This window comes from Musa acuminata, chromosome BXJ2-9 (assembly GCF_036884655.1).
Source record: "Musa acuminata AAA Group cultivar baxijiao chromosome BXJ2-9, Cavendish_Baxijiao_AAA, whole genome shotgun sequence".
NCBI classification, from domain to species: domain Eukaryota; kingdom Viridiplantae; phylum Streptophyta; class Magnoliopsida; order Zingiberales; family Musaceae; genus Musa; species Musa acuminata.
In genome coordinates, this window is record NC_088346.1 from 16,667,501 (window position 1) to 16,682,343 (window position 14,843).

Sequence of the window (14,843 nt, forward strand, 5' to 3'; positions counted from 1 at the left end):
GGTCCAAGATTTCATTGTTTTAAACTTACGTAAAATCTGGACCGATTCGAAATTATTCTAAGAAAGTTAATATGAATAAAACAAAATTCCATCACATATTCGTTACTAAAAAAGGTGTCGGAAGCAATCCGAAAGGATGGCAAAGGAGATGAGGCCGGACGATCACCTGGGAGATCTGACCCTTGGAGACGAGGTGCCGGATGGAATCGACGATTGATTTCTGCGCCCGCTGGAGGGCGGAGGGTTCGGTATCGTGGAGCCAGACGTCGAACCCCGCAACAGCCGCGAGCTGGGCTATCCCCGATCCCATCTGACCGCCGCCCACCACACCGATCACCTCCACCGCTGCGGTCGCCATGCCGTCCCTCCCCCAAACCGCTGGCGTCAATGGTCCTGGTTAAATGCACCTCCGTGATATTTGCAAAAGACTCCCTTGACTCCAATATTCGTTACGGCCGTTCAATTGTTTTTAATTTATTTTCTTTTGATAATATGCTAAAATAATCTGGTCATAATTTGGCATTCCCAAATTACCCAATATATTATTATTGGAATTTTTTAGGGCTTATATTTAAATTTCATTTGGTGTACTTTAGAGTCAGTGGTTCACCATCCATCAAATTAATAGAAGAATAATTATTATATTGGATTTAATTTTGAATTATTATTTGTAGCAGTAACTTCAATTAAAGTAAATTATACTTAGAAAATCATAGTGTAGCAATGCCAAGAGCAACAACACGCAAAACTGTTGAGAATAAAATATACTACAAGACATAGTCTAGCAATCTTAACAATAAACAACACCCAAAACTTTAACTAATGCAGAGTGGCTTCAAAATATCATAATTCCAAATTTAGACAAGAAAATTAACATCTTGCAAACTCTCACAGATTGCAACAAGCTATAGGAAAGATCGTTTCAGCATCAAGTAGATGCTACTGGATAACGAGAGATATCATGTTCTTGTCCGGTGATCCTTTTTCTGCTCAAGGAACATGCTGCACTGCAACTGTTGGTTCGTCTCCTCTGCTAGGAGAACTCGCAAGCATTCTTGCGATGGAACACCAGTCAGGCTCAACGAGCGCTCGAAAATTGACTTTGGATGGTGGCAATCTTGTGAACAAAGCTTCCTTGATGTTCCTCAGTATCCCTTTATCGTAAGGATTAGGAGTCTTGGCATATGATTGCTTAAAATTCTCACGAGCTGTCTGTAATTTCCATGAGATGGATGAAAAAGTACGATAGATAATTAAATGAAAACTGCAATTCAGAAAAAAAAAAAAGGATATAATTAAATTTTGTTTAAGTTTATAAAAAAAAAATTCTAATTATTATAAGATTTTTAGGAGATGAATTGATGGAGAGACTCTCATACTAAACCATACTCTCAATATAAAGGACATGATCTCTGATTGATAAAGCGAGATTACTAATTTTCTCCCATAGCGATTCAGATAAAAAGAAAAGATATCATTTAAGTTTTCGGATCGAACGATTTATTATTATTAAAAATATATGCATCATAAATTTGATCTCTCATTATCCGACTACAGTTTCTAACATTAAAATTTTTATCTAATAATAATATATTATGATTTTTATGATTATAATTTGAATAAAAAAAATTGATAGAAACCACACCTGATCGTGTGCAATAAGATAGGCATGAAAAATGAAGAACCCTCCGAGCAACCAGATCGCCATAAAGCTAAACAGTGCTAAGAGAAAGGTTTCAGGTGCATCCCCAAGCATCCGAAACAAGCCCGAGCGAGTCTTCGACCAGTTTCTCCTAATTCTCAACCATGAGAAGGCAAATATGTAGCTGAAGAAGACCAACGCTGATAATATGAACATCAAGTAATACCGAGAGTTTCGCTGCAACCAGAAGAAATAGCCATTAATACCATCCAAGTGCGTGCATGCATTGGCCCATCAAGTGATAATATGATCACATCATGTTATCTTACCAATCCGATGCATTGGCCAATCCAAGGGCAGTGGTGATCGAATCTATCGACGCAGTTGTCACAGACAACACAGTGACAGCTTCTTGGTGGACGGTATATCTTACATATCTTACAATATTTAATCTTCACCGAGACACCTTCAACGCTGACCCGCCTACTTCTGGAGATGATGTCAGTTGCATTTGAGACTTGATTCCTTGGAATGATTCCTGGGTCTCGAGTGCTGGCCAAGATCAGATTAACAATCACCTGCTAGAGCATTCAACAAGTCAAACGGTATTCCTAATCTTTTGCCCAAAATGAGGTGTGAATACTAACAACTGCTGTTAAAACCATGGACGCTGTCGCTCTGAAGCCAAAGCGTGAAGTGTCGTCTATGTAGGCACAGAAAATCCAATCTGAAAGAACAATGGTCACTGTCGTCAAGGTGAGACCTCGTGGATCTGGGCCACACACCATATGTCCCCCGAACAAAAATACCTGCGTTGATATGACACACGCCGGCAACGGTGTTAGCAGCAGACGAACCCTAGTTGCTTCCTAATAAGGGCAGGATGCTCCTGTGTGAAACTAGTAACTACTTTTTATATTGGAGACTGTATGTAGTCTCTTATGGCCAAAAAGCACTCAAAGTTTGAAGAAAAGAATGGTAAAATCATTCTGAAACGACTAATTCATATCACGTCGGAAGAACCGTAAGGAGACTACTTACGTTTTTCCCTTGCCAGACCTGATAAAGTCTGGTGCGAGGGCCAAATGGCTGCACCCCGAAGAAGGGACAGCAGCAGTGAGGCAGCGGAATTGTATCGGTCAACCAGTTAGCAAATCTACTTCGGTCACTGCGGCCAGTGGCGTCTCTGGTGACCTCATTTGGTGGACGACTGGAACTTCCGGCACCAATTCCAACAACACGAAGTGCACGTTTGTTTCCTCTAAACGAAGAAGAAGAAGAAGAAGAAGACGAAGAAGACTCTTCATGGCTGGTGGCATTGATGGACTGCTGATGATGGTTGCAGGAAGGGTCCAACTCTTTCGCAACTTCTTGTTCTTCTTCGATTGGTGGTGTCAAGGGGTTCATCCTTTTAGCTTGACATTGGTTGTTCTCTCTTCTTCCTGTAATCCTTACTGTTTTTGTTCGTGGAGGAAAGTTGATCCCAACCGTCGTCGACGCACATAGCAACTGCTTTTTTATCCAAACCGCAATGCAAAACTGAAAGACGAATATACAATCACTCCAGACCGCTTGATGTGAGATCTAAGGCTCTAAGGCTGTTTCTCACTATATATATATATATATATATAATGAAGTGTTGGCATATGAAGAATCATCGTGTATAAATTCCATTTGCCCAGAAATTATCAATTAAACTTAAGCAATTTAAATGACATGGAGCACAATTTTATTGGAAATTTTATAAATCGAATGAGCCATAGTTAAGCTAGTGAAAGTTAACATACATGAGATGTCATAAAATATAAAATAAAAGCCCAAATTGTTAAGTTGTGTGCAAGACCTATTTAGTGTTGGGTCCGGCTCGACTTCGGCAATTTGCGCCATAAGCCCAAATTAATAATTAAGAGAGAAAGGGCGAAAGGTGAGGATAGCAAATTAGAGAGTTTAGCGTGCAAGCGTTTGGGGGTACAGTGAACGGCGATAGTACATGGCAAAAGAGAGAGAAAAAAAAAGAGAGAAAATAAGAGAGAAATATTAGGTTTATGAGTTTTCTGCTTGACGAGCGGTGGTCAAACATTGTCAGTTTTAGCCCAAATTTTATGTGGAGAATCCTTGCAGCAAACTCTACAATCCTAATGGTGTTGATCTACAGTTTATCCTCTCTAAGATACTTTCATACTATACTCATTTTATGAGACCTAGAATTCTTTTTTGAGGAGATCCATCCTATACGATGATATGCTAGAGCCAAGATCTATGTTCTTGATGTTATTATGATCCTCTAGTTATTCTAGAGAAGATTACTATAAACCTGTTATCATTATTATTGATAGTGGAAGTTTGAGGTAGACTACGGTCCCGTGGTTTTTCCCACATTGGGTTTTTCACGTTAAAAAATTTGGTCTCACTGTGTGATTGATTAATTGTTCTATTGTTTATGCTGTGCTGGTTGATATTTACATTTTGATATCAAGTTGGTATTTTAATGAGAAACCCATTTTGATACACAAAGAAGGAAAAGAATTGTTCCGCTTCAACAGGTTCTTTTCCCAACAAGTGGTATTAGAGCAACAGACTGGTGCGCTGTATACCCGTCCATATGATGGATGCAACGGGTCTCATAGCTACTCGTGTAGGGACACTAGGGATAAAGTACAGGTGCTTATTGGAGAATGAGTACATTGATTGATCCGCTTACGGAATGTTGGATGGTTGATGATGCCTTATTGTCAGACAGTGATTCCATAGTCCTAGTGGTATATTTGGTCCTTAGACTTGAAACACCAAGGATGTCTTGTATGAGTGCTCCACTCTTTGATACCAGACTTATAGGTTTAGATGTCCCAGATCTAGTATAGCTGGTCATTGAGAGTGGTAGTCGACCTTACGAGGACTATTGAGTGTCGATAGAGGATCATCTACTCTCGGCGTTATGAGAGGAATATCTCATGTGTTCTTGCTCAGACAAATCCCTGGCCAAGGTGATTCGAGTTGAGAGAGAAAGAGTTCTCCGGGAGAATCCAATTATAGCGAGACTCGAGTAGAAACCGTATGGGTCAGACAGCACCATGCTCGATATACGATATCTGGGATATTAGATGGATGAGGGACTATAGGTACACGGTAACTGAGGACAGACAGGTCCAATGGATTGGATTCCCCTGTATCATCTGGGGACTACGGCGTAGTAGCCTAGTACGTCCATAGTCGATGAGTCAAGTGAATTATTACAGGGATAATAATTCACTGAGTTAGAAAGAGTTCTAACAGGTATGACTCATGGCCAGCTCGATATTGGGTCTAGAGGGTCACACACATATGGTAGGTATTGCGATGAGTAGAGGTTCGGATATGAGATATCCGACAGAGCCCTTGTCTTATTGGATATCCAATAAGCCCCTAAATTATTGGATCCCATGGACGAGATCCAATAAGAACCCATGAGAGATTATTGGATAGAGATCTACTAATCTAAAAGGCTTGAGTTATTGGATGCAGATCTAATACCCACTAGGTGAGGATCCATTAGGGTTTGATAGGGGACCTCTATAAATAGGAGGGATTCAGAGCCTCATAGGCTAGAGCCTTTGCTTGCCTCTCCTATTCTCCTTCCCCTCTCCACCTCAAAGCAGGCCTGGAGTTTTGAGGAGTGTCGTCGTAGCTCTATTGTGTGGATCACCACTAGAGAGGAGGATGCTTGACTTCCTTCACCCTCTCCTAAGGATCTGCAAGAAAACATGGATATACGATCTCCCTAGGTAACACAATATATTCTATACGCATTTTTTCAGTTTCGCGGATTTTGCGCACTAATCTTCGCACGACGACGAATATCTCTTTGGGAATCGGGGATTTTGTTTTTCTTGTTCTTCTACTATGCATGTGATGTCGCCCCCAAATATTTTCCCAATAGTGATATCAGAGTCAGGTTGTTCGTGCGATAGATTAGTTTTAAACTACGTGTGTTGTGTTTTGGAGAAGCTTTTGATGTCAAAATCGTTGACACAAAAGAGGAAAAGGGTAGCAACTGTTGCTGCCCTCGCTGATGGCAGCACTGCCATCTGCATGCAGGTAGGCAGCCTGCAGTAGTAGCCGCAAGGGCAGCGGCGCCTACGGCCGCTGCTCTCGCGTGGTGACGCGCTGCAAGGCAGCGGCGCCTGTGGCCGCTGCTCCCGCGAGCAAAAAAAAAACCCAGCAGGGGCGGCTGCCCGGTGAGGCAACACCACCTGCAAGCACTGCCACGAGGGCAGAATCGCCCGCAAAGGGGACAGTGCCCATAGGGCCGCCCGCGGGGGCACCCAGCTGTAGGGGCAGCGCCGCCAACAGGCGTGCCGCTTGCAGGCGAGGGCAGCTACCCCGCCCTCCGCTGCATAGCCCGTCGTCGGCAGGTTGGCGGAGGCGGCGACAGCAGCAGCGGTTACGGAGGATGAGGGCATTAGGGTTTTCTGGGCAAAGATAGTTTTGCCCCTCGAAATTTGAGAAATTTCAATTTCTATCTTTTGTCTAAATTATGAAAATACCCCTAGGAATTAAAAAATTCCCTATATGTCCTTGATTTTATAAAATACTAATTAATTAAAAAATTTAGTTGATTATTATTTTTATTATTATCTAGTAGTCCTACATGATGATGATTATTTATACATGTGATGTATGCTGTGTGGACGGATGATCATGGACCGTGTGATGTATGTACTTGTGATTATTATTATTGGGGTCTGTGAGCCTCCATATATTTCTCGTTTATTGTCGGGCCTGCATGCCTATGATTAAGTTATAATCATATGAGGAGATGCAACAGGGGCGTGGATGCGATAGCGAGACCCACGAGACGGAAGATTGCGATGCATAAAGATGCATCGAGATGTCGACGGAACCGATGGGGACGAGATAGACGATCATAGGGCATGGAGATGCACCGTTGCACACATAGATCTTGATGTGAGTGATTAGGCCTATTAGGTCGGGCCTAATCACATTAGGTTATGGTCCATGATCATCTGGTGTGATTGCTTATACACACACTAGATAGTATATATATTTTTTCATGCGATGTAGATATATATTAAATATGTATATGTGTGACATGTTATATTAGGATACCAAATCATAGAAATATCTCTCTCGATAATATTAAGTCGGTAAACATGAGGTAATTAGATTGACCCACGTGGCCTTCTATCGTTATAAGTAAGAACCGATCCCCGGTATAGGTTGAGTTGGTCGAGTCCCTCGAGACTCACCTATATTGTGATTCGCTATCTTGTTTACGACATAGAGATGTCACCGGTGACCTAAGGACATGGTATGCTTGGTTGAGTCCCTCGAGGGTATATCATCAAATCAGACTCATCTTGTAACGAAGGTGTTGACTTAACCGAGCATCATGGTTGGTCGAGTCCCTCGAGACCATGATGATTCAAAGGCCGAACAGGACGGGAATCACAAGGAGTTGTGATCGGCAAGAGTTGCCTACCTTTTAGGCTTAGTGTGATTGGTCGAGTCCCTCGAGGTTACACTAAGATGCTGATCGGATCTTGATCCCCACTAGAAGTCTACCGGAGACTTCTGTTTCACGTGCTGAGGGTTTCGCGTGACTCGTTAGTAAAATAGTGGGAGCATATTAAGATAGAAGTCTATATCTTAATAGTTTATTTCTTGCAAAATCTACATGTTATTCATTTCTACTGCATCTTTATTTTCAAAAAATGTCGCTTTCAAATCCCTTACATGACATATTTGATGTCAACTGCCTCACTGGTCCAAATTATACGGATTGGCTATGTAACTTGAGAATTATTCTCACAGTAGAGAAAATCGTGTACGTCCTTGATACAATGATGCCTGCGCCCGAAGAAGGGGCAAGCGAGGATGAGATCGCTCGCTATGTGAAGTACATTGATGACTCCACTCTTGCTTAGTGCTATATGTTGGGCTCTATGACTCCTAAGTTACAGAGACAACATGAAAAGATAGATGTCAGATCTATTCTCCTACATGTCCGCAAATTGTTTGAGGAACAGGGAAGGACTTAGCGATATGAAATATCCAAGAGCCTCTTCCGCGCTAGGATGACTGAGGGGACACCGATTCAGAACCATGTCCTAAAAATGATTGAGTGGATAGAGAGAAACTCACAGGTCTAAGAATGGTCCTAGAGGATAACTTGTGTGTGGACATTGTGCTTCAGTCCCTACTAGATTCCTTTTCATAGTTTATAATTATTTTTAATATGAACAAGCTTGAGGTGACTCTCCCATAGCTCCTCAATATGTTGAGGGAGGTAGAGAGTACTATTAAGAAAGAGAAGCCAGTTCTCTATACTGGTGAGACCAGAAAGAAAAGGAAAGCAGAAAGGTCCATCAAGAAGGGAAAGGGCAAGGGCAGACCGGGTAAAGCAAAGGTTGCTAAGAAAGACCCAACAAAGGACAAAGACCAGTGCTTCCACTATGGTAAAGATGGGCACTAGAAGAGGAACCGCAAAGAGTACCTTGTAGAAAGGGCGAAACAAAAGCTTGATGAAGCTTTAGGTACATATCATGAATGTAAATGTGTCCAAGAGGAAACGAGATGAGATGAACAGTGCAAACCTGTGGCATTGTAGGTTAGGTCACATCCATGAAAGAAGGATTCAAAAGTTGCTAAATTATGGATATCTAGATCCATTCGACTATGTGTCATATGCAACTTGTGAGCCTTACCTTCGTGGAAAACTGACCAACTCTCCATTTAGTGAAACTGGAGAGAGCCACTGAGCTGTTGGAACTCATACATAATGATATATATGGACCCATGTCAACTCATGCCATTGGTGGTTACTCCTATTTCATTACCTTTACTGATGATTTCTCAAGGTATGGATATGTGTACTTAATGAAGTACAAGTCCGAGGCCTTTGAGAAATTCAGAGAGTATAAGAATAAGGTAGAGAACCTGATTGGAAAGAGTATCAAAACTCTTCGATCAGATCGAGGAGGTGAGTACTTAAGTACAGAGTTTACTCAGTTCCTCAAGGACCATGAGATATTATCCCAATGGACACCTCCTTATACACCTCAGCACAATGGTGTCTCTGAAACGAGAAATCGTACGCTATTAGACATGGTACGGTCCATGATGAGTTTCGCTGACCTACCCATCTCATTCTAGGGATATGCCCTAGAAACCACAACTTACCTTCTAAACATAGTTCCAACTAAGTCGGTAGTGTCTACACCATATAAGATATGGAAAGGAAAGAAGCATGATCTTAAGGTTGTTAAGATTTGGGGTTGCCTTGCCCACATTATAAGACACAACCCCGATAAGTTAGAATCAAGGACAGAGCAATGCAAATTTGTGGGATTCCCCAAGGAAACTTGTGGATATTATTTCTATCATCTCGAGGACCAAAAGGTCTTTATAGCTAAGAGAGCAGTGTTCCTTGAGAAGGAACACATTCTTGACGGAGATAGTGGGAGAATGTGGGACATGTACCTAATACAGCCCGAGTCTGTAGCCCGAGTCTACAGACCGAGTCTATAGTTGGAGAACCAAGCTCAAAAACCACTCTACAGCCCGAGTCTGTTCATGTACCTAATACACAAGTTTCAACTTTACGTAGGTTTGATAAAGTATCACATCCTCCTAAGAGATATGTGGGACATATTAGAGGAGAGGATGTTGAGGATATTGATCCTCAGGCCTACGAGGAGGCTATTATGAGTATAGACTCCGGGAAGTGGCAAGAAGCCATGAATTCTGAGATGGATTCTATGTACTCCAACAAGGTTTGAAACCTAGTTGATACACCCGAAGGTATTGTATCCATCGGTTGCAAGTGGATCTTTCAAAAAAAGATCGGAGTAGATGGAAAGGTAGAGACCTATAAAGTAAGGCTAGAGGCTAAGGGGTATCGTCAAAGGCAATGTGTTGACTACGACGAAACCTTCTCACCCGTAGCAATGCTAAAATCCATCAGAATTCTATTGGCTATTGCAGCACACTATGATTATGAGATCTGACAAATGGATGTGAAAACCGCATTCCTCAATGGGAACCTCGAGGAGGAGGTGTATATGATGCAACCTGAGGGATTCATGTCCAAGAACTACCCAAATAAGGTGTGTAGGTTGCTTAGATTCATTTATGGACTAAAGCAAGCATCCCGAAGTTAGAACATAAGATTTGATGGGGCAATCAGATCTTATGACTTCGTTAAGAACGAAGATGAGCCTTGTGTGTACAGGAAGGTAAATGGGAGCGCTATCACCTTTTTGGTGTTATATGTGGATGACATCCCGATCATTGAGAATAACGTAGGAATGCTATCCATAGTAAAGGCTTAGTTATCTAGACACTTCTCCATGAAGGACTTAGGGGAAGCATCCTATATCTTAGGGATTATAATCTATAGAGATAGATCCAAGAGGATGCTTGACTTGTCCTAGTCCAGGTACATAGAAACCATTGTCAAAAGGTTTGGCATGAAAAATTCCAAGAGAGGTCTCATACTGATGAGACATAGGATATCGCTTTCTACGAGTATGTCCCCAAAGACTCCAAAAGAAAAGGGCGAACATGGATATGATAACTTATGCCTCAGCAATAAGGTCTATCATGTATGTCATGCTATGTACTAAGCCTGATATAGCGCATGCTCTGAGTGTCACTAGTAGGTATCAAGCAAATCCAGGCTTGGAGCATTGGAAAGCAATAAAGTGTATCCTTAAGTACTTGAGAAGGACTAAGGATCTTTTATTAGTATATGGAGGTAGTAGCCTTAAGGTTGAAGGCTACACAGACTCAAGTTTTCAGTCTGATATCGATGATAGCAAGTCGAATTCGGGGTACGTGTACACCTTGAATGGAGGAGCAGTGTGCTGGAAGAGTTCCAAGCAGTGTGCTGGAAGAGTACATTGCTACATTAGATATAGCAAAGGAGGGAGTCTGGTTGAAGAAGTTCATCATAGATTTGAGAGTCGTGCCGGGTAGCGAGGAGCCGATCTCCTTATATTGCGACAACAACGGGGAGATTACTCAAGCGAAGGAATCTATGTCTCATCAGAAATCTAAGCATGTTCTGAGGAGGTTCCACATTATCAAAGAGATCGTAACCCGAGGAGATGTAGTAGTGGAAAGAGTTCCATCCGAAGATAAAATTGTAGATCCACTAACAAAGCCATTGTCTCATATTATCTTTGAGCATCATAGGGGTCTGATGGGGATCAAACTCATAGGTGATTGACTTTAGGTCAAGTGGGAGATTACTAGTCATAGGTGCCCAGCAAGCCAATCACGTGAGTGATGACACGTGTGACTTGATACAGAATCTTTTTTGCTTATTATATTTTGACATATATCACTTTATAACTATTGCATATATATATATATATATATATATATATATATATATATATATATATATAGTGATGTCTTTGGATTTGTACAATAGGAATCAGATCGTGATGAGATCACGAAAATGAGATCGATTCACCTTTAAATACATATCCTAAATAATCCCGGTCATAGGTTACTCGAGAGGGACATTGTGATAACCGGACAGACTAGTGTGTTGTATACCCGTCCATATGATGGATGCAGCGGGTCTCATAGCTGCTCATGTAGGGACACTAGGGATACAGTACAGGTGCTCATTGGAGAATGAGTTCACTAATTGATCCGCTTACGGAATGCTGGATGGTTGATGATGCCTTATTGTCAGACAGCGATTTCATAGTCCTAGTGGTATATCTGGTCCTTAGACTTGAGACACCAACGATGTCCTATATGAGTGCTCTACTCTTTGATACCAGACTTAAAGGTTTGGCTATCCCAGATCTAGTACAACTGGTCATTGGAGTGGTAGTCGACCTTACGAGGGCTATTGAGTGTCGATAAATGATCATCCACTCTCGGCGTCATGAGAGGAATATCCCATGTGTTTTTGCTCAGACAAATCCTTGGCCAGGGTTATTCAAGTTGAGAGAGAAAGTGTTCTCCGGGAGAATCCGATTAGAGCAAGACTCGAGTAGAAACCATATGGGTCTGACAGCACCATGCTCGATATACGGTCTTTGAGATATTAGATGAATGAGGGACTATAGGTACACGGTAACCGAGGACAAACAGGTCTAATGGATTTGATTCCCCTGTATCGTCTGGGGACTATGGCGTAGTGGCCCAATATGTCTGTAGCCGATGAGTCAAGTGAATTATTACAAAGATAATAATTCACTGAGTTAGAAAGAGTTCTAACAGGTATGACTCACGGCCAGCTCGATATTGGGCCTAGAGGGTCATACATATATGGTAGGCATTGAGATGAGTAGAGGTTCAGATATGAGATATCCGACGGAGCCCTTGTCTTATTGGATATCCAATAAGCCCCTAAATTATTGGATCCTATGGATGAGATCCAATAAGAGTCCTTGAGAGATTATTGGATAAAGATCCACTAATCTAAAAGGCTTGGGTTATTGGATGCAGATCTAATACCCACTAGGCGAAGATCCATTAGGGTTTGATAGGAGACCTCTATAAATAGGAGGGATTCAGAGCCTCATAGGCTAGAGCCTTTGCTTGCCTCTCCTATTCTCCTTCCCCTCTCCACCTCAAAGCAGGCCTGGAGTTTTGAGGAGCGTCGTCGTAGCCCTGCTGTGTGGATCACCGCTAGAGAGGAGGACGCTTGACCTCATTCACCCTCTCCTAAGGATCTACAAGGAAATAGGGATATACGATCTCCCTAGGTAACACAATCTATTCTATATGCAGTTTTTCAGTTTCGCGGATTTTGCGCACCAATCTTCGCACGACAATGAACATCTCTTTGGGAATCAGGGATTTTATTTTTCTTGTTCTTCCGCTGCGCATATTATGTCGCCCCCAAAGATTTTCCCAACACAGGCTAGGTCACATGAAGAAAAAGTGTAGGTTTTGGAAGCGAGAACATAATGAAATAAAGAAAAATGAGAAAGAGACCAATACAGTTCCTGCTGAAGGTAATATCACTATTGTCTGTGATGAAGGTTGTGTTAGTCTTGTAGCTCACGACAATAATTAGGTAATTGACTCTACTGCTTCATTTAATGTCACTTCTCATGGTGATTTTTTTAGATCTTACACTGCTGGTGATTTTAGTAATATCAAAACAGGAAACAATGGTACATCTAAGATTATGGGTATTAGAGATATTTGCTTGGAGACTAATATTGGGAGCAAATTGATACTCAAAGATATAAGGCATATTCCAGATATTCGTCTTAACTTGATATCTACAAGTAGAGTTGATGATGAGGGCTTTGCACACTATTTTGGTGAAAGCAAATGGAAACTCACTAAATGTTCTTTGACTGTGGCAAGAGGAAAGAAACTTAACTCTTTTCATGGAAGCTAAGCTACACAAAGGAGAGATTAATACAATTCAAAAAGGTGAAATTATAGATCTTTGGCATAAGAGGCTTGGACATATCAGCGAGAAGGGACTTCAAACTTTTGCTAGAAAGCAGTTCTTACCAGAGTTGCAAGGTACATCTCTTAAATCTTGTAATCATTGCTTAGTTGGAAAAACACATAGAGTTGCATTTCATACATATCTATCATTTAGAAGATTAGATGTTATTGATTTAGTTCATACTGATGTTTGTACTATGCAAACTAGAACTCTTAGAGGTGCTCTTTATTTTGTTATTTTTATTGATGACCATTCTAGAAAAGTATGGGCTTTTGCTTTGAAATCTAAAGACTAGGTACTCGATGTTTTTAAGGAGTTTCATGTCAGTGTTGAAAGAGAAACTAGCAGAAAACTAAAGTGTATTCGATCAGATAATAGTGGTGAGTATAAGGGTCCTTTTGAGAATTATTGTAGGTTCCATGGTATCAGGCTTGAGAAAACAATTCCTAAAACTCAACAAAACAGTATGACAAAAAGGATGAATAGAACCATTAAAAAAAGGATTAGGTGTGTGTTTTCCCACGCTAAGTTACCAAAGTCATTTTGGGGGGAGGCTATAAGAACTACAGTTGATCTGATAAATCTTTCTCCATCAATTTCTCTCAAAAGTGATGTTCCAGAGAGAGTATGGAGAGGAAAAGATATATCTTATAATCACTTAAGAGTCTTTGGGTGTAAAGCATTTGTTCATATTCCCAAAGATGAGAGATCCAAGCTTGATAGTAAAGTAAAAATATGTATCTTTTTAGGATATGGTCATGAAGAGTTTGTGTAGAGATTATGGGATCCGATGAACAAGAAGATTATTAGAAGTAGAGATATTGTGTTTCTTAAAGACCAATTGTTTGATGATGGTGATAATATTGAGAAGCCAGAAACCTCTGTTTATATTCCTTGGAGTTTGGGTCCAGTTCTTTCACTTATAGTTCATGATGATCATTGGGGAGATGAATAAGAAGATTATGGTGAGAATACTAGTGATGATACACCTGCAGTTGATGATGCTGAACCAACTGAACAAGCACATCCACCACCAGTTGAGATTCCATTGAGAAGATTCACAAGAGAGCGACAACCATCTATCAGATATCCTCTACATGAGTATGTTATGCTTACTGATAGGGGAGAGCCAGAAACTTACCAAGAAGCTATTCTACATGAGCATAAGAATGAGTGGGTTAAAGCCATATAAGAAGAGATGAGATCCTTGCTTGAGAACCACACCTATGACTTAGTAAAGTTGCCTAAAGAGAAGAAAGCTTTCAAGAATAAGTGGGTTTACAAATTGAAGACTAAAAACAATAGCTCACAACAAAGATACAAGGCACGACTAGTTGTGAAAGAATTCAGTCAGAAGAAAGGTATTGACTTTGAAGAAATATTTTCTCTAGTTGTGAAAATGTCCTCTATCCGAGTTGTTCTTAGTTTAGCTGCCCGCTTGAATTTAGAAGTTGAGCAACTTGATGTAAAAATAACATTTCTTCATGGTGACTTAGAGGAAGAAATTTTCATGGAGCAATCAGAATGTTTCAAAGTCAAGGGAAAAGAAAATCTGGTGTGTAAGCTTAGGAAAAGCTTATATGGACTCAAACAGGCACCTAGACAGTGGTACAAGAAGTTTGATTCCTTTATGATGAGTCAAGGTTATAATAGAACCACATCTGATCATTGTGTGTTTATGAAGAAATTTTCAGATGATGATTTTATTATTTTACTGTAAAATGTTGATGATATGCTGATTGTTGGTCATGATACTGGAAAAATTGA

The 14,843-nt window shown here is 40.8% G+C and overlaps 2 protein-coding genes across 2 annotated transcripts in view; both read right to left on the reverse strand.

Annotated features, from left to right (window-relative positions):
• The window catches only part of LOC135623275 (uncharacterized), a 10,094-nt gene extending 9,704 nt beyond the window's left edge, over positions 1-390 (reverse strand). Inside the window, exon 1 of the mRNA XM_065126059.1 lies at positions 167-390. Within this exon, the coding sequence (XP_064982131.1) occupies positions 167-358 (192 nt within the window). The 5' untranslated portion in view covers positions 359-390. The remainder of the gene's footprint in view (positions 1-166) is intronic.
• A 599-nt stretch (positions 391-989) lies between these two features.
• On the reverse strand, positions 990-6,081 carry LOC135622016 (probable protein S-acyltransferase 3). Its single transcript, XM_065123643.1, is given in 6 exon segments — positions 990-1,212; positions 1,646-1,879; positions 1,972-2,253; positions 2,293-2,451; positions 2,684-2,903; positions 5,837-6,081. Coding segments are annotated over 6 exon segments (1,362 nt in total). The 3' UTR covers position 990.
• Between the last annotated feature and the right edge of the window lie 8,762 nt (positions 6,082-14,843).